Source organism: Boleophthalmus pectinirostris, unplaced genomic scaffold (assembly GCF_026225935.1).
Source record: "Boleophthalmus pectinirostris isolate CB_2022bp ecotype Guang Dong unplaced genomic scaffold, ASM2622593v1 HiC_scaffold_8, whole genome shotgun sequence".
Lineage (NCBI taxonomy): Eukaryota > Metazoa > Chordata > Actinopteri > Gobiiformes > Gobiidae > Boleophthalmus > Boleophthalmus pectinirostris.
In genome coordinates, this window is record NW_026571515.1 from 36,817,702 (window position 1) to 36,840,799 (window position 23,098).

A 23,098-nucleotide genomic window follows, 5' to 3' on the forward strand; every position below is an offset into this window, starting at 1 on the left:
TCGTCTGTGTTTAGATATGTGGCCATTGATGAAAAAAGTTTGGCCACCCCTGATCTAAACGCTATGGTGTTCATTTACCTCCAAATCAAAAATCACAAAAAATATATATATTGAAATACACTTTCCCCCCCCAGGAGCTTAAGGTCCATTTATTTGTCCCAGTCCTCTGCATTTGACCCATTGTTTAGTGTCTCTGGGTTAAATCTGTCAGAGTAATGGATCTTGGTGAGGAGTGTTTTCAGTTTGAGAGAATAACTCAGCCTAAATATGCAGGGTTTGTGTGTTAAATATGTGTGAAAGAACAAAAAAAAAGGTTTGGTTTTTGGTGAAGAAACAACGCTATAAGAACAGAATCAGATCAGAAAATGCCATAATTTGAGCCCTTTAATGTAATCAATTCCACGTACTGTTACAGCAGATTATTATTTTTACTCAAATGACAGGAATGAAGTGGTAAAATATTCTTAGAAGTCCAATTGCTTCAGAGAGGGCCTTGCGTAAACTGCAGCATTCCAGCGTCACTTAAAGCACGTTTATGGGGCTTTTCTGTGTATGCTGTCTGCCCATCTCCTTTGACACAGTTTAACATGGATTAAGTCTGCTTCAGCACACTTTCATTCTCCCATATATTTCACAAAGCAGTATTTCCCAAAGCTATACTGACACAGGTGATCTACTAGTATATTTGAATCATTTTACAGAACACATTTTTTTATATAAAACTCACTTTTGACTCAACTCAATTGATTGAAACTTAAAGAGCCCGTATTATGCTGTTTTCTGATCTATGTTCTAATGTTTCCTCATCACAAACAGACCTGGAGTTGTGTTTTGTTTCATTCACACATGCTGAACACCCGGCATATTTTAGTTCTTCTCTCAAACAGAAATTATTACTTATGACTTGTTACTGTCATTTCAAAGTAATTTCTTACATTACAATATTACTGCATTTAAAAAGTAAGGCATTGCAGGACTATTACAGCCCTTTTAGGTAGGACTAACCCAGGACTGAGCCAGGACTGAACCAGGACTGAACCAGGACTAACCCAGGACTGAGCCAAGGACTGAACCAGGACTAAACCAGGACTAAACCAGGACTGAGCCAAGGACTGAACCAGGACTGAACCAGGACTAAACCAGGACTGAGCCAAGGACTGAGCCAAGGACTGAGCCAAGGACTGAGCCAGGACTAAACCAGGACTGAGCCAAGGACTGAGCCAAGGACTGAGCCAAGGACTGAAAGGCTGAGCAAGGACTAAACCAGGACTGAACTGAGCCAAGGACTGAACTGAAACCAGGACTAAACCAGGACTGAACCAGGAACCAGGACTGAACCAGGACTGAACCAGGACTGAACCAGGACTGAACCAGGTCTAAACCAGGACTAAACCAGGACTAAACCAGGACTGAACCAGGACTGAACCAGGACTGAACCAGGACTGAACCAGGACTGAAACCAGGACTGAACCAGGACTGAACCAGGACTGAACCAGGACTGAAACAGGACTGAACCAGGACTGAAACAAGGACTGAACTAGGATGGAACCAAGGACGGAACCAAGGACTAAACCAAGTCTAAACCAGGACTAAACTGAGCACTGAACCAGCACTGAACCAGGACTGAACCAGGACTGAAACCAGGACTAAACCAGGACTAAACCAGGTCTAAACTAGGTCTAAACCAGGTCTAAACCAGGACTGAACCAGGAGACCTGAACCAGCACTGAACCAGGACTAAACCAGGTCTAAACCAGGTCTAAACCAGGATTTCATTGTTATGGTGCAGCAATAGCTTAAAAAAACCCAAATATCCACAAAATATCGCAATAAATACCATACCGTGAGATATATATAATGAAAATATCGTACCGTGAGATGTATATCATGAAAATATCGTATCGTGAGATTTGGATATCGTTGTGCTCCATTGTGTTTTTAAACTCCACACACCTTCACTAGAATCATTTGTATAATTTTTTAATACCATGTAAGTTGTTTGGTCCTCTGTATCTTTTGTGTATTTTATTTTATTTTATTTATTTATTTATTTTTATTCATTTTAAAAATATTTTTTTGCTTTATACATTTAAACACTTTTTTATTTATTGTTTTTATTTATGATTTACTGAATTTGTCTGTGCAGCACTTTGGAAATTCTGATGTTTATAAAATGTGCTAAAAGGGAGCTATTAACTTGAAAACTACTGCTTCATGACATCACAAGGTGGAACAGAGCATTTTGAGCTTTTGAAATGTAGACTGACTAATAATAAAAAATAAAAGATTACCCAAACATGTGTGAAAGAAACAAAACACAACTCCAGGTCTGTTTGTGAAGAGGAAACAACATAAATTCATTGTTATGGTGCAGCAATAGCTAAATAAACAGAGGGAACTACATCGACCATGATCCTTTGCTCCATTTTGGCGCAAACTACAAAAAGGAAAGAGGAAAAAGAAGCATATTCACAATATTTAGCCTCCACAAAATATCGCAATAAATATCGTACCGTGAGATGTATGTCGTGAAAATATCGCACCATGAGATTTGAATATGGTTACATGTCTAGTAATACAGGAAGTGCTCCACTGTGTTTTCAAACTCCACGCAGCTTCTCTAGAATCATTGGTTTAATTTTTTAACACCGCGTGACTTGTGAGGTCGTGTGTCTTTTCTTTTCTTTTAATTTCTTTCTTTTCTTTTTATTTATTTATTTTTATGTAATTTAATTAAATTTATTTATCTATTTATTAATTTAATTTATTTTTTTATTGTATTATTATTTGATTATTTTAAATAAAATTTAAAATCATTTTTAAATAATTTTTAGCTTTATGCATTTTAACACTTTTTATTTATTGTTTTCATTTATTATTTACTTTGTTTTATTGTATTTATTTGTCTGTGCAGCACTTTGGAAACTGTCATGTATATAAAATGTGCTAAACAAAAGGTAAAAGGAGCTATTAACTTGAAAAGTGCCACTTCATGACATCACAAGGTGGAACAGAGCATTTTGAGCTTTGGACAGACTAATAATAAAAAATAAAAGATTACCCATACACGTGTGAAAGAAACAAAACACAACTCCACATATGTTTGTGAAGAGGAAACATTATAACATAGATCAGAAAATAGCGCAATATCCGTCCTTTAACTTAATATTAATAGTCGTTTTGAGTCCGAGTGAATATCTTTGTCAGCCTAAAACACAGCACGTTTGGTAATTTACCTCCCTCCCTCGTATGAGTCAAACTCCCATAAGTCTGCACAGTTTTCAAATGGACATTTTTACAGGCTCTGGTGCTCTGTCCGTCAGCTCTGAATCATTTTTCTCCCCCCGAGGAGCTTTTCAAACTTAAAGCAACAACCGCAACAAAAGAGCTGTCAGCGAGGTGCTTCCTGATAACCCAGGAATGACAAAAAGAGGCAAACACCAGCACACACATGGACAGAGGGGAGGAGAGGGAGACAGGGAGAAAGGACGAGGGAGGAGGGAGAGAGGAGGAGGAAGAGAAGAAGAAGACGAGAGAGAGAGAGGCGTCAACTGAAGAGTATAGCAGAAAAGAGAGAGGGAGGGAGGAAGGAGTGAGGAAGAAGGGGAGAGAGGTAAAAAGAGAGACTGAAACATTAAATGATGACTTAGTATTTTTGTTCGACTTGCTAGAGGCTATCTTAAAAAGTTGAAAAACAGAATGGAGTGAAGGAAGGAAGAGAGAGGAGGAGAGAGGGAGGGAGGTGAAGAGAGAGGGAGGAAAGGAGGGAGGATGGGGAGGTATTAAGATTAAGATAAGACTGAAACACTGAATAATGGACTCACTATTTTTGAGCTACTGGATAAAGCGACTGATGATTTTGACTGTATTAAAAAAGTGAAAAACAGAAGGGAGGGAGGAGGAGAGAGGGAGTGAGAGAGAGAGGGAGGGAGGAGGGAGAGAGAGGTAGAGAGGGAGAGTGAGAAAAAGACAGAAGGAGAAGGCAGAGAGAGAGAAAAGGACAGAGGGAGGAGGCAGAGAAAGAGGGATCAGGGAGAGACAGAGAGAGGGAGGAGGGAGAGAGAGGGACAGAGGGAGAAAGACAGAGGTAGGGATAGAGGGAGGGAGGCAGAGAGAGAGAGAGGGACAGAGTGAGAAAGGTAAGAGGGAGAGACAGAGGGAGAGAGAGAAAAAGAGGGAGAGAGGGGGAGAGGAGAGAGAGAGAGAGAGAAGAAGGGAGATGGCAGAAAGTGAGTGAGAGAGGATGGAGGGAGCTATAGAGGGAGAGAGGCAGAGAGAGAGGGAGGGAGAGAGAGAGTGAGGATCAGAGGGGGAGAGGAGAGGGAGAGAGAGGGGGAGGGGAGAGAGAGGGAGAACGGAGAGACTGAGAGAGGAGGAGGAGGGAGAGAGAGAGAGAGGGAGGGAGAGAGAGAAAGAGAGGGAGAGGGAGGGAGGGAGAGAGAGAGATGGCAGAAAGAGAGGAAGGGGAAGAGAAAGAGCGGGATGGAGGGAGAGAGTGAGAGAGGATGGAGGGAGATATAGAGGGAGAGAGGCAGAGAGAGAGGGAGGGAGAGAGAGAGAGAGAGAGAGAGAGAGAGAGAGAGGGAGCAGACTGAGAGAGAGGGAGGCAGGGAGGGACAGAGAGGGACAAGGCAGAGAGAGTGGGATGAACGGAGAGAGTGAGAGAGGGAAGAGGGAGGGAGGGAGGGAGAGAGAGGGACAAGGCTGAGAGAGTGGGACGAACGGAGAGATTGAGAGAGGGAGGAGGGAGAGAGGGAGAAGGGGAGGAAAGGAGAGAGAGAGAGGGAGGAGGGAGAGAGGGGAGAGGAGGAGGGGGAGAGAGAGAGAGAGGGAGGAGGGAGAGAGAGAGGGAGAGAGAGAAGAAGAGAGAGAGAGGGAGGAAGGGAAGGACAGAAAGGCAAAATCGTAAATTAAAGGTCCTGTATTACACAATGTGTGAGCTTTAAGCCAAGTTATAATATTGTTACTTCACCAAAACCTGGAGTTGTGTTGTGTTTCATTCACACATGTTTGAATAATCCTGCATTATTAGTCTGTTGACATCTCCAAAGCTCAAAATGCTCTGTTCCACCTTGTGATGTCATGACACGGTAGTTTTCCAGTTAACGCTACCTTTCCCCTTTAGTTCAGTCGAGATTGACAATTCCAGCGGTGAAATGATCCAAATGATTCTAGTGAAGGTGTAAAGAGTTAAAAAACACAGTGGAGCACTTCCTGTATAACAACATGACATCACAAGGTGGAGTAGAGTGTTTTCAGTTTGAGAGAAGAACTCGGCCTAAATGTGCAGGCTTTGTGTGTTAAACATGTGAATGAAACAAAACACAGCTCCAGGTCTGTTTGGGATGAGGAAACATTAGAACACAGATCAGAAAACAGAGTAATATGGGCCCGTTAAGGAAAAAAAAACTACCTGCAGTTGTATTTCTCATTGTCATTTTGGAGTTTTCAGTCAGCGACCATCTTGAAAAGTGCAAAACATAACAGCAATTTGTGGTCCAGCCCTGAAAAACAACATTGATTAGAAGCAAATTTAACCTTTGAGTAAAGAGCTTTAGTTACAGCTATTGAGTTAAATCACAAAAGTTTTCACAAATGACCACTATTCATTTACAAACACTAATTAAGGCCTCTTATCTCCGGTCCAATATTTCCATAACACTGATGGCTTTAGGTCCGTCTGCAAACGGAACACAAAAGGGGCTCGGAGACAAACAGGATCACTTAAGACGTCAATAGTGTCACGACAAAGAAGACGCGCCGAGAAACGCGTCAATACAGTGACAGTTTATTTCATTACAGACATTTGGAGGCGCGGACGAATAAAGCAATGAGATCATCTGATGCAGAAAATAAAATTAAATAAATAAATTAATTAAAATTTAATAAAAATAATAAAAATTTAAATAATGTAAATAAAAATAAAAATAAAATAAAAAAAAAATAAAGTGAAATAAAACAAAATAAAATGAATGTGGTACTTGTTGGTTACCACGAGGTAACAAACAATCATCCAGATTTTAATGAAAGGTGCATTACGTAACATTTCTAGAGAGGTGGAGATGTAAAAAGAGTATATGTATAAAAGAAACAAAAAGAGAGGAAAAAGAGAGAGAAAGAAAGAAAGGCAGGAAAGGGAGAAAGAAGAACGAGAGAGAAAGAGATAAGGGGGGTGAGAAAGAGAAATAGGGGGAGAGAGTAAGAAAGAGAGAGGGAGAAAGAGAGAGGAGGGACGAGAGTAAGAGGGAGAAGAGAGATGGAGAGAGAGAAGAAAGAGGAAACGAGAGTGAGGGTGAGAGAGAGGGGAAGAGAGTAAGAGGGAAAGAAAGTGAGAGAGGAAGAAAGAGAGGTGTAGAGAGAGAGGAAAGAGAGAAAGAGGGCAAGGGTGAGAGAGAGGGAAAAAGAGAGAGAAGGGAAGAGAGTAAGAGAGCGAAAGAGAGATGAGAGAGAGAAGAAAAAGGAAAGGAGAGTGAGGGTGAGAGAGAGAGGGGGGAAGAGAGAAAGAGGGAGAGAGAAGAAAGATGGAAAGAGAGAGAGAGGGAGAGAGAAAGAGAGAGAGAGGAAAGATAGAAAGAGAGCAAGAGAGTGAGAGAAAGAGAGAGATGGAGAGAGAGAAGATAGAGGGAGAGAGAGGGAGAAAGAGAGATGTAGAGAGAGAGGAAAAAGAGAAAGAGGACAACAGAGTATGAGAGAGAGGGGGAAAGAGAGAGAAGGGAAGAGAGTAAGAGGGAGAAAGACAGATGTAGAGAGAGAGGAAAGAGAGAAAGAGGGAAAAGAGAGATGGAGAGAGAAGAAAGAGGGAAAGAGAGTGAGAGAGAGGGGGAAAGAGAGATGTAGAGAGAGAGGAAAGAGAGAAAGAGGGAGAGAGTGAGAGGGAGAGGGGAATAGAGTAAGAAGGAGAAAGAGAGATGGAGAGAGAAGAAAGAGGGAAAGAGAGTGAGAGGGGAAGAAAGAGAGAGGGGAAAAGAGTAAGAGGGGGAGAAAAAGAGATGGAGAGAGAGAAAAAGAGGGCAAGAGAGTGAGAGAGAGGGAGAAAGAGAGAGAGAGAAGGGAAGAGAGAGAAATGCTTAGTCATATACACATTCTGAAAATAACCAATAATCAGAACGAGAGAGGGTAGATAAAGAAACTAAGAAAGAAACAGCGAGAGAAAACTGCATGAGTAATAGAAGAGGAAGAGAGAGAGAGAGAGGGAGGAAGAGTGAAAAAGAGAGGAGGAGGAAGGAGGAAAGAAGGAGGGGTCTGTCTGGACTATTTACTAGCAGTGCTGACGAACAGAATGAAGTGTAATAGTAGATTCATTAAGGCCTGTTTTACTGCCCTCTGAAGACTTCACACGTTTTAAAGGGACGGGCCCCTCTCCGCTTAAAGCAAGTGTGCCCCCTGTACACTGCAAAAATAACACACACACACTCTCTCACACACACACACACACACACACACGGGATAAAACCGCTGCGACTCGTGTATTCATTTGGTTTGATTTATTCAGACTAAATGAATGTATTTACTTATTAGACTCAAATAGGACTAGAACAGTTCAGCCAATATTCAATTAAAATCCATCATATCTGAGGACACAAAACAGAGACGGGAGCATTATGTAACTTTTCTGCTAGGTCTGCTGTTTGCCGTCGCCATGGAGATGTTATCGATTGCACGAGAAAGTTCCACAATATGTCATTACAATCAGTACAATGTAAAATGACAAATTAATATGTGAGTAGTTTATAGGGATGTAACAATAACCGAAATACTGTGGTATCGTATCATCAAAGTTCTCACAATAATATCGTGGAGCATCACAAAATATCGAATTAGAAGTCTCTTTGTTTAAATGAAGAGTTATGGTGCAGCAATAGCTAAAAAAAAGACATAAGAAACTACATAGACCATGATCCTTTGCTCCAGTTCAGTGCAGACAACAAGAAGAAATAACAATTCTAAGCATTTTTAAGTCTTAGTTTTAAGGATTAAGTCTTGTCAAGGTATTTTAAGAGGAAAAAGTAGCATATTCACAGTTTTCTTAGCCTAAACAAAATATGACAATAAATATCGTACCCTGAGATGTATATCGTGAAAATATCATACAGAGAGATTTGGATATTGTTACATCCCTAATCGTGAGCCTCGCCACCGTATCGTGAGCTTTTCCACAATATCGCAATAAATATGGTACCATGAGTTTCATCCCGTGACGATATCGTAATGTGAGACTTGGATATTATTACACCTCTAATAGTTTACATTAATAGCAAAATAAATTTCATTTTAAAGATGCATTATGTAATTTTTATGACAGAAGGTGCATTATAGTTGAGCTACGGGTCAGAACAGAGAGGAGACCGCTCTCAGAGTAAAAACGCATGTACTTTATATATTTGTATGTATTTTTGAGCAATAAAACAGCTAACACCATAAAACACCGTAACTAAATACATGTACACAATACATGCACACTAATTGGCCATTATAATATGTACTGTGGGGCTGGGAATCATTAAGAAGTTGCTGATACACAGTGTTGGGAAGGTGACTTTTAAAATGTATTCCCCTACAGATTACAGATTACATCCCCCAAAATGTAGTTTGTAACATAATCCATTAAATTACTTAAAGTGAGTAATGTAATCTGAATACTTTGGATTACTTGATATTGTCATGCTTTTTTAAACATGAATGTAACAACCACATCCTGCAAATTCTTGTTTGTTGTCTTCAAATTGTCTGTTGAGCCCAAGTCTCCATGAACAGGTATTTGTTTACTGTAGAGAAGCAAAGACGAGGATCTGAACATAAAACGTTTTGTCTGTTTAAAACAATAAAAACTCCAGTCTTTCTTTAACCATATTAAAAATATTATTGATAGAGAAACGTTTTTTATATGAGATCACCTTAAATTATGTCCATCCTACTGTTAGGCTTCATATTGTTTAGAGCTGGTTTAGTCCTAGTTTAGTCCTGGTTTTAGTCCTAGTTTAGTCCTTGTTTTAGTTCTAGTTTAGTCCTTGTTTTAGTCCTAGTTTAGTCCTGGTTTTAGTCCTGATTTAGTCCTTGTTTTAGTTCTAGTTTAGTCCTGGTTTTAGTCCTGGTTTAGCCCAAAATGTGAAAACAGGAAAATACCGCCCTGTAATCCATTTATTTCAACAAAGTAACTGTAATCCAATTACCACTCACTGAAACAGTAACTGTAACTGAATACAGTTACTCATGTACTCTGATTATGTAATGCAGGTACATGTAATCTGTTACTCCCCAACACTGATGATACATACCTCGATGCGTAGGCCACGGTATGATACAGTGCACTTTCGGCTCAGATACTAAACGTCTTTATTAAACACACCCATTTTAATCGTCAAAACAATGAAAATGTCGACTGTGTTACTGTTCTGTTCAATTGTTGTTCTGCTTCTACTTTTCTCTTACCAGATAAAAAAAGGTTGTCAAATCCCAAATCAAAAGCAAGTAATATATTAAAATTTGATATAATTTTGTCTAATTTCATAGCAAACCAAATGAAGCCAATCAAAAGTACTCAAAATAAGATTATACACTGAAATGAAGTTTTTACACAAATCAGATATACTCTTTTCGCAGTGCATCTTGTGGCAGTTGTTGTGATCTAAGTTCTCTGTCTCTGGGTGGCTTCTGATTTAATTATGTCTAATCTAAAACTACTCAAAACAAGATTAAAATTAAGAAGTTGCTCCTAATATTAGACATTAGTAAAACAAGATTAAAGGGCCTTTATTCCGCCATTTTCTGATCTGTGTTGTTTTCCTAATCAAACACATACCAGGAGGTTTGTTTTGTTTTGTTTTGTTTTTTCACACGTTTAACAGACACGCCCTGAATATTTAGGCTGAGCTCTTCTCTCAATCAGAAAACACTCCACGTTGTTCCACCTTGTGATGTCATGTGGTGATACAGGAAGTGCTTCACTGTGTTTTTAAATTCTAACTAGAACAATTTAATTTCAGCCCTGGAATTTCCAATCACTACTCAACAAAAGGTAAAATGTAGCTGCTTGAAAACTGTTTGAGTTTTGGAGATGTAGACAGACTAATAAGGATTTAACATTCTAAAAGTATATTATTACTACAGTACTTTTGATACTTTGCAGCTGCATCGACATTCCCTGTGGTGTGACGCTATCTGTAGGCACTGCTCTATCCGAAGCGACGTTAATCAAGTTTAATCTTTTACCCGTCGCTCTCATTCAGCACCCACAGACAAACAATTACAAACTAAATTTCATACCGCTTCAAATTACTTTATCAATTGTTTTAGCTTTTCTGTCAGGAAAACGATGATCTCACAACTAATTCTTCCCATTTTAGATGACTGTGATATCATTTATCGAACTACTACAACTTCTATCCTCCAACCACTTAACGTTATCTATAAGAGTCTGTGCAGGTTTATTCTCCGCTGTCCCTTCAGAACTCACCACTGTACGATGTATCGCCGACTGTCCTGCTCACTCTGTCCTCCCGACGTCAACTTCACTGCTTATTATTTCTCTTTAAATGCATTAATCTCAGTTCTCCTGAAGATCTCAAACAGTATTTCATTCCGTTCAGATCCTCTTACAGTTTACGTCACACAGATGAGATATTTTTTTGTTGTACCAAGAGTCAAAAAACAAATAGAAAAACACTTATTTAAATACAAAGCTCTCTCTGATTCAAACAATCTTCAATCATCGATTCGTGCATCAACTTCTGTCCCTTCTCTGGTTCAATATTTACAGAACCCATATCATTGTTTTTGATCATTTTGTTGTTCATCTTGTTGTATTTTGTGATTATCTTTGAACTCTGTTTTAGTTTTTTGCTCAAATTTGTTTTTATTAACGTCTCAAACAGTCAAGTGTGAGTGAGTGTGTGTGTGTGTTTGTGTTGATTTTGTAGTTTTGATGCTTATTTGAATGTATGTATTGTACTGTCTGCCCGACTGTATCTGTCTTTTGTTGTTGTATGTATGAGGATCCCCTTGAAAACGAGATGGCGAGACATCTCAAGGGGCTTATCCTCCAAACAAATACATTTTAAACAAGTCTCTTTCACATAAAATTATCTTAAAAAACTAGTGAGTATTATCCAACAGTTTTTCAGTTAGTCACTCTCAACTTTTGTGTTAAAAATCGACACTAAAACAGTTAAATGAACACTTTTAAAATGTATTTTGTATTCTGACAAATGTCTGCCTTGTTTCACCATAGTAACCGCTGAACCTTCCACCATAGACATTCATGAATAACACGGCAAAGTATTAATAATCAGATCTAACAGTTTTGCAGTGTATCTCGTAGCAGTTGTCTCGCTCTCACCTCTCCCTCTGCGGACGGCTTCAGTGCTTTGGGGTTTGTCTTTGGCCTTTCTTTGGGGCAGCTGCGGTGGAAATGGCCCCTGTTTTTGGAGGAGGGGGGGGTGGAGGGGGCAGTTGTTTATGGCCCCATTCAAAGAGATCTCAAACACAGGAAGGAAGGAACTGCCCAAGTGCCATACTGTATCAGAAGTCCTTTTAAAACCACTGGGAAGACATAAATAAACAATAGCCTGTGATAGTATAAGGCAGTGATTACAAGAATATGCCAGCGTGATAATCGAGAAATGACGGCAATAACGTTCAAGGGTCATTATAACGCTATTTTCTGATCTGTGATTCAATGTTGTTTCCTCATCGCAAACATACCTGGAGTCGTGTTTTGTTTCATTCAGGCATGTTTAACGTACAAAAGCTGCATATTTAGGCTGAGTTAATCTCTCACACTGAAAACACACAAAAAATTACAATAAAATGACTTGACTAAAATTAAAAAAGAAAAAGAATCGGGCATATGGTTGTCCGAAAAGGCTGCTCACGTAATGGTCAGTGATCATCCTGGCTGTTTTTATGCAAGTGGTTAGGAGCAGATTTCAGAATTTGGGAGAAGAAATTTGACAATTTTTTTATCAAGGAAATTATTAGCCAATGAAAAATTTTGTTGGGACACTAGACACTCAAAATGAAGTTCAGTTTTCGAGCATCAGGTCAGTTATAAACAGGCTTATGACTCAATGAATGACAATGAATGTATAATGACTTCTCTAGTCTGTAAAGTAGAGGTGTAACGATAGTAACGAAGTCTCACGATACAATATCGTCACGGTATGAACTTCACAGTACGATATTTATTGCGATATCATGGGAAAGCTCACGATATGGTGGGGAGACTCACGAGTAGATTTGGAATTTACGTTTTAAAAATTGTATTCTGTTCAAAGTTCATAGAAGACTTGACAAAAAGACTGAAATCTGAATTCTGAGCAACAAAAAAAATACAAGAATCACACAGGCTATAGAGCATTTTTGTACAGAATAAGACAGGAGATTTTGTTATTTGTGGAGGAAATGATGGTACGTATTAAACTGCAGCTTTTGCGATTTGCTAATTGCGTCCATTCCAAGTTGTGATTTCCGTTATGTCACTATATTAGGGATGTAACAATATCCAAATCTCTCTGTACGATATTTTGACGATATACATCTCACGGTACGATATTTATTGCGATATTTTGTGGAGGCGAACAAACTGTTAAGATGCTTTTTTCCTCATAAAATGCCTTGACCAGACTTATTCCTAAGTCTTAAAAGTGCTTAGAACTGTTATTTCTTCTTGTAGTCTACACTGAAATGGAGCAAAGGATCATGGTCTATGTAGTTCCACTGTCTTTTTTTAGCCATTGCTGCACCATAACTCTTCATTTAAGCAAAGAGACTTGTAATTCGATATATTGTGATGATCCACGTTATTATTGAACTGAGAACTTTGACAATACGATATCACGATATTTCTGTTATTATTACATCCCTACTGTAAAGTACGAGCTACAAAATTAATCAGAGTCGAACCAAAACCCAAGTTTGGAATAGATGCAAAGATCGCAAAGACTGATATTTTTTGAAGGACCACAATTTTCACCACAAACAACAAAATCTCCTGCTTAAAAACTGCAAAATCTGTTCTGAAATGTGATTATTTTATTAGTTTGCCTGTTAATATTTCAGTATTTTATCTCAGCTCTTCTAAATGCGTTTAAAATGTAAAATTTGAACAGAATCCTATTATTGGGACAAAAATCAAACATCGAATCGCAACGTTGGCCAGAAAAATCACCCTTCGATATTGAGTCCAACTGTATAGCACAATAATTTTACATTTTGCGAGTTAAAAATAATAAGAAATCAGAACGGTCTTGTGTCCTCTGTGAGAGTCAGAGAAACGCCATTATGAGCCGAGGGCCAAATCGATAACAGAGTCTTCCTATTCAAGGTGCGGCTTTGACTTCTGCTAATACTAAGTGCTGCAGACTGCATGTCAAAAGTGCCAGTAGTTATGCCCTTATAGACACAAACATACAGCTAAAAGCACTTTATTGGAAAATCTATACACAAACCAAATAGGCTTTTAAAATGCTAGACCTTGATGCTCTCATATGGAGCTATTGACTTCAACTAAAAAAATTACAATCTGACTTAAAGGTCGCGTATGTAGGATTGTTCGGTCAGAGTTCCGCCATCTGTTCGTCTCCATGGTGACTGGTTTGACTGGAATAACCCACAGTATAGCTTTAAACCTATCTAGCACATATTGCATTATATAGAAGGTGTTTATAGTGCTCAAAAATACCTTGAAAAATGCTCAATCTTGTTGTGAGCGGCGTCGTCTCTTCGCAGATCTGACTTGTAACTTGGCTTGATGGCAGTACTTGCTTGTCTCTACGGAGATAAGACACATTTAATGACATACTGTGGAACATTCTAGTGCAATATACAGTATAACATCTCCATGGAAACGGGCGAATGATGAACCCACCAAAAGAGTTACATACAACTACCATGTGTTCTCAAGATATGATGTAAACATTTTACATTTTACTAATAAGAATTGTAATTTGATTATTTATTCACACGTTCAAGTTATTTGTTTGCCATTTCGTGTTGCCAGATCTTACATCTAAAATCAATTTGTAATAATAAACCTAAAATCTGTCTTTCATATGGCATGTCCTTTAGTATAAATGGTGATTATACTACATTTTTATACCAATAGAAGCACATGTTCCAGATATAACCTTTATAATTCCAAGATTAACATACTTGATTTACAGACTAGTATTTTCTCTCATTAAGTCTAATTTCATTTACTTTAATAATCTACAATAGTCCTTTTTTTAAGCCAACGAAGAACTAACTTTTTTACCAATGCCATTTTGTAACTTGCACATTTGTAAAAAAAAAACAAAACAAAACAAAACAAAAAAACAAACTCAAATACAACATTCTTAATTCAGAGTCAATGTAACTCATAGGGTGTCATTGTTTAGTCTACTGTGTAAATTTAGAATGAGGTAGCACTAAGCAACATGTATTCAGACAGACGGAATAACCTTTAAACTGCATTGCTCTGCTGCCATCTCTTGGTCACAACCGGGAATTGCAATAATTCAGTAAGAATTCAGTAAGAACTTTTATTTTTTCAAGTGACGTCCAGTATCATATATTCAGAGTTTTTGTTGCTAATGAAAAAGAAACATGACGTTTACACAATTATTCAACACAAAGCTGTGAAACAATACTACGGGTTAAAGTTCAAGAAGAGATGTGCAATTTTTATTCCCCTGCATTCACAAGTTCTCGAAAAGGAAGCCAGAGATGTCAGAGTAATATGGTGTGAAGACAAATGCATAATAAAAAAAAAAAAAAAAAAAAAAAAAAAAAAAAATTGCAAGAATAGACTGTAGATCTCAAGATAATGTTAGAAAAGGTGATGTTCAGTTGATTCAAAGTTTGTCTCAAAGCACAATGTTCGGACAATAATCTTATAATCATAATTTGTGTTTAAAAGGTGTACTGTGCAACTTTTCTGTATTACTTTGCCTCAAATGTTCCACAGTATGGCATTAACCATATCCATTAAGCATTTGTTTCACAGGTGTTTTTAGTGTTAACAAAATACCTTGAAAAATACAAACATGCAAATACATTCTTACTATTGAGTAACTCTCCACAGATCTAACCTGTAACTTGACCAAGAGATTGCTTCCCTGGAGTTTAATGCCACACTGTGTATTCTACGCAAAGCAATAATATCTGCATGAAGAGAAGCTAATGACAGACCGCTTACATACAGCAGCTTTAATTTGGGTGCTGTGACATTTTGTTTGATTTTAGTTTTATTGGGAGAACATGAGGCAAAAAGACTGACTGAATCATAATTTTCAACAAAACGTACTGCCTCCATGGGGTCCTGTTCTGTGTAAAAGCTGCTAAACCCTGTAGTTTAGACCTCTGCAAACATGTTCTGAAACGGATGGGTTTCTTGTATTAGTTTGGCTGTTAAGATTCCAGTGTTTTCTCGGATATGAACGAACCGGGATGTATTAAAATGTGCACTTTAGACTAAATCTTAAAGGTCTTATATCATGCAAAACTGACTCTTGTTTAAGTCATGTTAGAATGTTGTTACCTCATCAAAAACATGCCTAGAGTTGTGTTTTTCTTCATCTACACATGTCTGAGTAAGCCTTTATTTAAGTCTGTCTACAACTCCAAAGTTCAAAATGCTCTGTTCCACCTTGTGATGTCATGAAACAGTAGTCAGTTTCATGTTAACGGTTACCTTTTACCTTTTGTTTAGTAAAGATAGGAAATTCCAAAGCTGAAATTACCCAAGTGATTCAAATGAAGCTGTATAAAGTTTAAAAACACAGCGGATCACTTCCTGTATTATCAAATGACATCACAAGGTGCAACAGAATGTTTTCCGTTTGAGAGGAGAACTTTAAATGCGCAGGGTTTGTGCGTTAAACATGCGTGAATGAAACAAAACACAACTCCAGACAGTTTTTGATGATGAACCAACATTATAACATTGATCAGAAAATTGCGTAATATGGGCCCTTTAATTTTAACACCGTTGTCAAAAAAAAAAAAATCAAGTTGACATTTTTCGAGACCATTTTCCCCTAGTGCAGTTAAAGTCTTTGTATAACTGAGGAGAAAGAGAAACAGTTGAAGTATTTTCAATATTTAAAACACAGTAAAATTTCAAGATTCACTGCGGAATACTGTCCAGTGCGTCTGAATTACAGTATATCGTCTGTTGAAGCTGGCTAATCTCACTCTGATCTGCCTGTGTCGACATTATAAGCGGTACACTGTGAATGACTACATTTTGACTCCCCAGACTTAAATTTGGCATCAGTAACGCGCTCTCCTCACACGCTGTCAAGGCACTCTGCTCTAAACTCAGATCCGCCGGCGTCGGAACCTCCATGCACTCCAAGGCTTGTCCGCAAATAGCTCCCGTGCCGGCCGGCGTCAGCATCGCGTCATTGTCTTCTGTCACGACCGTCACCTCCGTCCCTCCTTCCTGAATGAGCGCTTTCAGGCTTTCCAGTTCAGAGCATATGAAAGTTTGGTCTTGCGGTCTGTGCAAAAACGCCTGGTGGAGCGAATTCGTCGAGTCGTCCGGACAGAGTTGCGTTAAAAGCACGGTTTGCGGTTCGAGATTGGCGTCTAAAGATTGCGACGTCGGGATCGGTTGCAAGTTGACCTGCTGTAGCATGGAGTTCACGACCATATTTTGACTTTCTTGACTCAGTAGAACCATATTTGCTTTATTCGAACTCTCCACGTTAGAAAAATCTTGAGAAACGATGATTTTAAGGTGTCCACTCCCCAAACAAGTTCCAATTGTCGTAGGAATTTCAAGTTGGTTGGGTTGCGATGTTGAATCAGGTATTAACGTGATTGTATTCGATTGCGTAGGCAGTTGTAGTTCTAGCATATTACTTTCTTTGTGCTGTTTTTTGTGACTTCTTAATGAATCTTCTCTCACAAAAGACGCGTCGCAAAAATCGCACGAAAAAGCTCTGGCTGCGTCCAGTTTCGCTCTATACCGCGAGCTAACCGGTTTTGTCAATTCTGAACTTTTATTCTTGCTACTTTTACTTTTCGCAACATCTTCTGGTTTATCTCCGTGGACTTTTTTCTGATGGATGACCAAGTTGCTGCGTTGTTTGGAAGCGAAGTTGCAGAATTCGCATTTAAAGGGTTTTTCGTCCGAGTGGATTCTTTCGTGGACTTTGAGCGCCCCCTTGCTGGAGCAGGAGTAACTGCACTTGGAGCATTGAATAGCTTGCGTAGGCTGGTGGTCTCTGGAGTGCTGGCGTAGTGCAGTCTTATTGGTGCATTTGAAATCGCATTGCGTGCATTGGAAAGCGTTGTCAGTGCCGTGTTTGATGTGGATATGAGATTTGAGGTTTCCTTTCATAGCACAGCGGTATTCACAGAAGTCACATTTGTAAGGTTTTTCACCAGAGTGGATCCGGAGGTGACGCTTCAGGTCAGAGTTGATTTTGAACTTGGCGTCGCACTGCTGGCACTGGAACGGAGCATCGCCTGCAAAAAAGAAACAAAGAATGAACAAGATTTTTTATATATTTGTTCATAAAATGCTCTGTACAGTTATGAATTTTACTTGCATTATGTAATCTGTGTTATGTTCTAATATGTGATTGATGGGTGTCCTGTGAAACGCTGTTCCTTTTTAAATGTACAACTGTCAAAACATAAAGTAACTAATCAACTAAAATAAATTAGATGATTCTTGTCTTGAGTGGACTCTGGCTCTAAAGACTTGATCGCTATCAGTAAATGGATATGCATCAGTCCCTGGCGTGTTGATGGCCCTGTCTATTTGTGGTTTTCAAATTTTAAAATGTGATGATGTTATTCTCCCAAATGAGCGGCGAGGGCCAGATTGATTACACTGTACTTTGCAATGAAATATCGGAAAAAGTAAATTCATAAATGTTAAACCTGGTATTTTGATGACTGACTAAACCCTAGAACTCACTGTATTACAACATACTTCAGCATTTTAACAATATGAATTTTAGCTGAACCCCATCTGTATTAATTAATATTATCCTATACCAGACCTAGGCACACATAGGGCCCTTTGGCTGACTCTGACCAGCCCGTTTAAGCTGATTTGGAATAACAAAATAAACATATTTTATAATTTTACCTCATACCTGGACTAAAGCTGCATTGCTTTTAATTTAAAGGTATTTTAAATGACATTTTTTATAAAGGCACCTCACTTTTTCACTGCTTAGTCATAACATAAACTCTTATCAGTCTTACCAGCTTGTCAAAACAATGCTATTTCCTGCATTTTATAAAGAAATACACTACAATATTATGTAGAATTGAGTTACTGTAAGCATTTTGGTCTGGCGCTTCACAAAATTTTCTGCTTCTCGTGTGGTCCCACGGAAAAAATAATTGCCCTCCCCTGTCTTATAGAATGCTGTAATGTCATCTGAAAATCACCAATGCATAGGTGCAGTCTGCAGATCACACTAGCGAGGAGTTTTTTTTCTTCATTTATGCCAAAATATGTGCAGTTACTGAATCCTACATGTAATACTAATTAAGAAAGAAAAAAATTGGGATCTTCATTGAGGTTAATATTATATTATATTTTTTGTGGTTATTTCTGTTATGATTTCATTGATGTTGTGTGTTCCATTGCGTAAGAATGTGGATGTCGTACTTGCCCAAAATAAACACAAATCAATAAAAATGCTTTACATAGCTCCATCTAATACATTTTTTACATGTAAGCCATCGTGTTTTGACACAAACACATCGTGCGTCTCTTTCTGATTGGTTAATATACCTGTCAATCACGACCAAGAGTGGATGGTTCCAGACCCACTCATCTTTGTAAATTTTTGTCAAAGTTTGCGGTTCTGGCTGGCCAGGTGTCCAATGTGGGACCTAATATTCTCAGTGGCCTCCCCTCCAGGTACAAACCAGGCCCACTGAGCATTAACAAAGAGGTTTTGGCCACATACTACAAATAAGAATTGATGTTTTTGACAACTCTACACAGGCTACACAGGCTTGAGAGACAATTCTGTACATTCTAATACCTGAACACAACCAGGTAATCTACTAGACTGCAACTGGGTTTTTTCATGGTATCAATAATCATAGCCCTAAGATTTGACAAATTTTGCAGTGTCGTTAACCCCTCCCCCTTACCAGTGTGTGATCGCAGGTGCACAGTGAGCTGGCTGGAGTTGCGGCTGGCGTAGGAGCAGATCTGACACTTAAAGGGCCTCTCGTCATAGTGGATCCTCATGTGTTTCTTCAGACTGCTGCTGTCGGCCGCGGCGTATGAACACAGTTTACATTTGTGAGGCTTCTCTCCAGTGTGGGAGCGACTGTGCATGTTCAGCTTATCTCTGCGACTGAAGCGCTTATGACACAGCTCACACTCAAACGGCTTCTCTCCTGCGCACACAACAGTTAGATATTTGTTTAAAAAAAAACTACTACTGTTAAGAAGACATTAACCCACACCAAGACTTGTCTATAGGGGGTGAAATAAACAACTTTTTCACAGTTGTAATTCATAAATAACTTGACTGTACTGAACAGACTGGACTTTTTTGTAAAATCTCTAACAAATCAACATTACATGCACACAGATAATTAGCCTAATTCATCAGTCGGTTTCACTTCGTGGAAACTGTCTAACCTCAAGGCATTAGGATTCATTCTCTCAACAGTAGGCAGGTACTTTTTTATTTAACCAATCACTGCTATTTGGTCCTGATGTATGTAATGCGCCTCAAGGCTCCATGGTGTCCAAGTAATAGCCGGCTTCAAAGCTCTTCACTGATTGGCCGGTGGACGGTCTACAACTTCCGGGGTTTTTGCAAACCGTCTAGTGTATTCCGATTCCTGACCTAGTCACTGGAGAGAAATGAAATTGAGTGGAGGCACTAGGTGGTGCCAACCTGGCTAACAGATTTTAACATATACTGTCCAAATTAAAATGAAAAAAATTAAACAAACAAAACAAAAGACAGACCTAATAATTTTTTCTTCACAGAGAGGGGACATTTTAAATCAACAGCGACTTGTAAAAAATTACTACGTTTTACTACTAGCTAACTACTAATTTTGTAGTCTAAAACAGACTTCAAAACAACTGTCTTCCTTATCTTGGAATATATGTGTTGCAGAGGGCCATAGACTGATGGTTAACACAGTGAACCATTCAGATTCAGACTTTTATGTTAATATCTCATCTGTTTGGTCTGTTGCTATTCAGCTTATTATGAGAACGGAGCTCTAAAATTGCAGTACAAGCATGGTATATTGGGTGAATTCTCCATGGAGCCCCAGAGTTGACAGAAATTAGTCTGAGGGTCACATTTGTCATATGGGGCGTAGTTTGGACAACCCTAAAAATACATAATACCAGCCTGTTCAAGACATTTTTATGAACATTGGCATTTCTACAATATTATGAGCCTCCTACAATATCATAAATAGTGTACATTGAGATTAATACTTACATCCCAATAAAAAAAACAGTATTTAAATTATACTAAAATATAAAACTTACCAGTGTGTGTTTTAAGGTGCCTCTCCATATCTTTTTGGCCATACTGCGTTTTAAAAGTGCAACCTAAACATGACAAAAAGGTAGTAAAGTTATATAACCATTGAAACACTTTCCACTGCACAGTTCAGGGGCTGTTGTAATGAGTTGCAGGTTTGTTTTACAGGAAGTACATTTTCCTACAAAAGCTTGGAGGGTCATAAACAGCGAGGCCCCACCTGAGAAGCAGCAGCTGTGTCTCTTTGAAGCTAGTGCCGGTTTCACTTTTCTTTGAGCAGTTTTCGGGGTTTTGCTCGTGGACTTTTTGGCACCTCTCATGACGCAGGTTTTAAACGTTTCCTCAAAGACAAACTCCGTGTTGGGATCTGCGGATGACAAAGTATGTTATTTACAAACAGACATGGACTTTTTATGATGCTGGAAAGGGGTCAAGAAGCAACAGTCTCTCAATGCTATCTAATCTATGTAAAATAAATACAATTTCTATCATATGTGACAATTAAATGCCTTTTTTCCATTTAAAAAATGTATCATATTTCAATTGTTAATCACTAATCAATCCTAATTTGTCACCGTCCTATGGACAAAATCTTAAAGAGATATATTATGAGAATATGAGAGATATTTTATGAGAAAGTAATTTATCAAGTTTTTGTTACAGCCAGCAATGTCCAAATGCCTGATTATGAATAAAAGTGTTGTCATAGCAATTTTATTTATGCTTCATTTTTTAAAACCAGGATTTGGTTCACAATGCTGAGAGAGAAGTCTGAAATATGAGACTGTTGTATTTATAGACACTCCTTTAAAACATGTTTGTAAAGCTCTAAATAACCAGATTAGCAACCCCCCATTATTTGTTTATAGAGAACAATAAATTATTGCAGGTTTTGCAATTTGAGAATTTTAGGACTTCAAATTGCAACTTTGATTTAAATGTATAACAATTCCTTAGAGTTACATTTGGAAAAGTAAAAAGGAAAGAAAGAAAACAAAACAGCTTTTACAACACCAATTTAAACAGTTGGATCCTTACTGGAGTCCCTTATTGGCTCGTAATTAGGTACGCTCCAGTGGTTAGCAAGCAGTGAGTCAGTCTTACTATCATTGGTAAAATGTGGAAAGTAAAAGTAGTAAAATACTGTACTTAAGTATAAATTTTTAGTACCACTACTTAAGTACAATTTAAAGAGGATACTTTTACTTCACTATTTGTGAGCAGGTATCTGTACATTCCAAGTAAAAACTGAAAAGACTTGTATAACTTGACTTGTATAAACAAAAATATACAAATGAAAATAGCTAGCTATTAAATTATTTCTGCTGAGCAACATTCAGCACAACTCCTTATTAAAATCACTACATTTTAAGCTTTATTAGATCTCAAAATCTGAAAAAAATACTTTTTGCTGTTTAAGTACATTCAAGGGCACTTTAATACTTTTACTTAAGTAGATTTTTTTCATGTGATATTTTTACTTACTTGTCATTTTTTGCTCCTGTATGTGTACTTTATTTTGAGTAACAAAACTGAGTACTTCTATCACCACTGCTGCTAGTATTGACTTATCGGGTCATGTTCCATATCAATATTTCATGCTTTCATTCTTTGAAGTAAAAACGGTCTGTTATCATGTCTGTATCATATTTAAGCTGAATGTTTGAACAGTGAACTTAATATCTAGCTTTAAAGATAACATAGGAAGTTCAAAGTATGCTTTTAAACACTTTATTACCCACCATGCTATTGTTGCTTTGTTGTAAATCTCAGGACACATAGTTAGCACTGTTACCTGTCAGGGCGGCTGTAGAAGAGGCCACAGTGTCTGAGGACAGGAGAGCACACTCATTTTGTTTATGAGCCCGAAAAACATCAAGATTGTTGAACTGTTGTTTACAGAATCCACAAATGTGAATGTCTGGGCTCACTTCTAACACCACTGAATGAACTGTAAACAGATGGTAAAGAAAATAGGCCATCACAAATAATAGTGCATGTATAAAAGCTTCATTGCATAAACGGGAAACGTCAGTAAGTGCAGCATTAATCTGTAAACATACACCTTACCTTCAGTGTTGTAAGTAGCCATGGCTAGCTTATTTTGCTGAATCTCAACTCATTTTAGAATAAATTCCATTGCTCACGAATAGGAGCTCCTTTAAAAACGTCAATACAACATCTTTAATTCAGAAAATCGTACAATCTTTATCGCTAAACATTCATATTTGCAGGATTCAAAGAAATGCCAAAACAATTGACAACAAATATCAGCCAAACCAGACAGTAGTTTACGACAGAAAGCACATGGTTTGCGGCAGCGGTAGAGCTCCAGGTTGACGTCGGATGTTGCCTTCAGCGGACATAGGAAAAGTTAAATTTGCCAAATTTAACGAAACCACAATGCACTTATTTTATGAACACTCATTCTCAAAACGATGGTGATCCAATTTCAGTCTATTTGCAAAAGTTAAGATATGACTCCCTTCAGCCATAAGAACCAACAGAGAAGATATCATCACTGTTTTCATCATACTTTGAAAATATCACAACGCAACAAGATATAACAATAGTAAACCTCAATTAAAGTACTAATTATTGAAATAAACATACATTGT

General features: G+C 38.1%; 1 protein-coding gene across 2 annotated transcripts; it reads right to left on the reverse strand.

The window, feature by feature from the left end:
• Positions 1-14,802: 14,802 nt before the first annotated feature.
• On the reverse strand, positions 14,803-22,764 carry zfp64 (zinc finger protein 64 homolog (mouse)). 2 transcript variants are annotated; one of them, XM_055166241.1, is made up of 6 exons: positions 22,551-22,764; positions 22,276-22,431; positions 20,701-20,847; positions 20,486-20,548; positions 19,111-19,359; positions 14,803-17,454 (listed from the first exon to the last, which is right to left on the reverse strand). In XM_055166241.1, exons 1-6 carry the CDS (start codon positions 22,570-22,572, stop codon positions 16,106-16,108), a joined length of 1,986 nt encoding a protein of 661 aa, XP_055022216.1. In that variant the 5' UTR covers positions 22,573-22,764; the 3' UTR covers positions 14,803-16,105. The 2 variants fall into 2 exon arrangements, with proteins under 2 accessions (XP_055022216.1, XP_055022215.1); XM_055166240.1 differs by having other exon boundaries at positions 19,111-19,362.
• Positions 22,765-23,098: the final 334 nt, after the last annotated feature.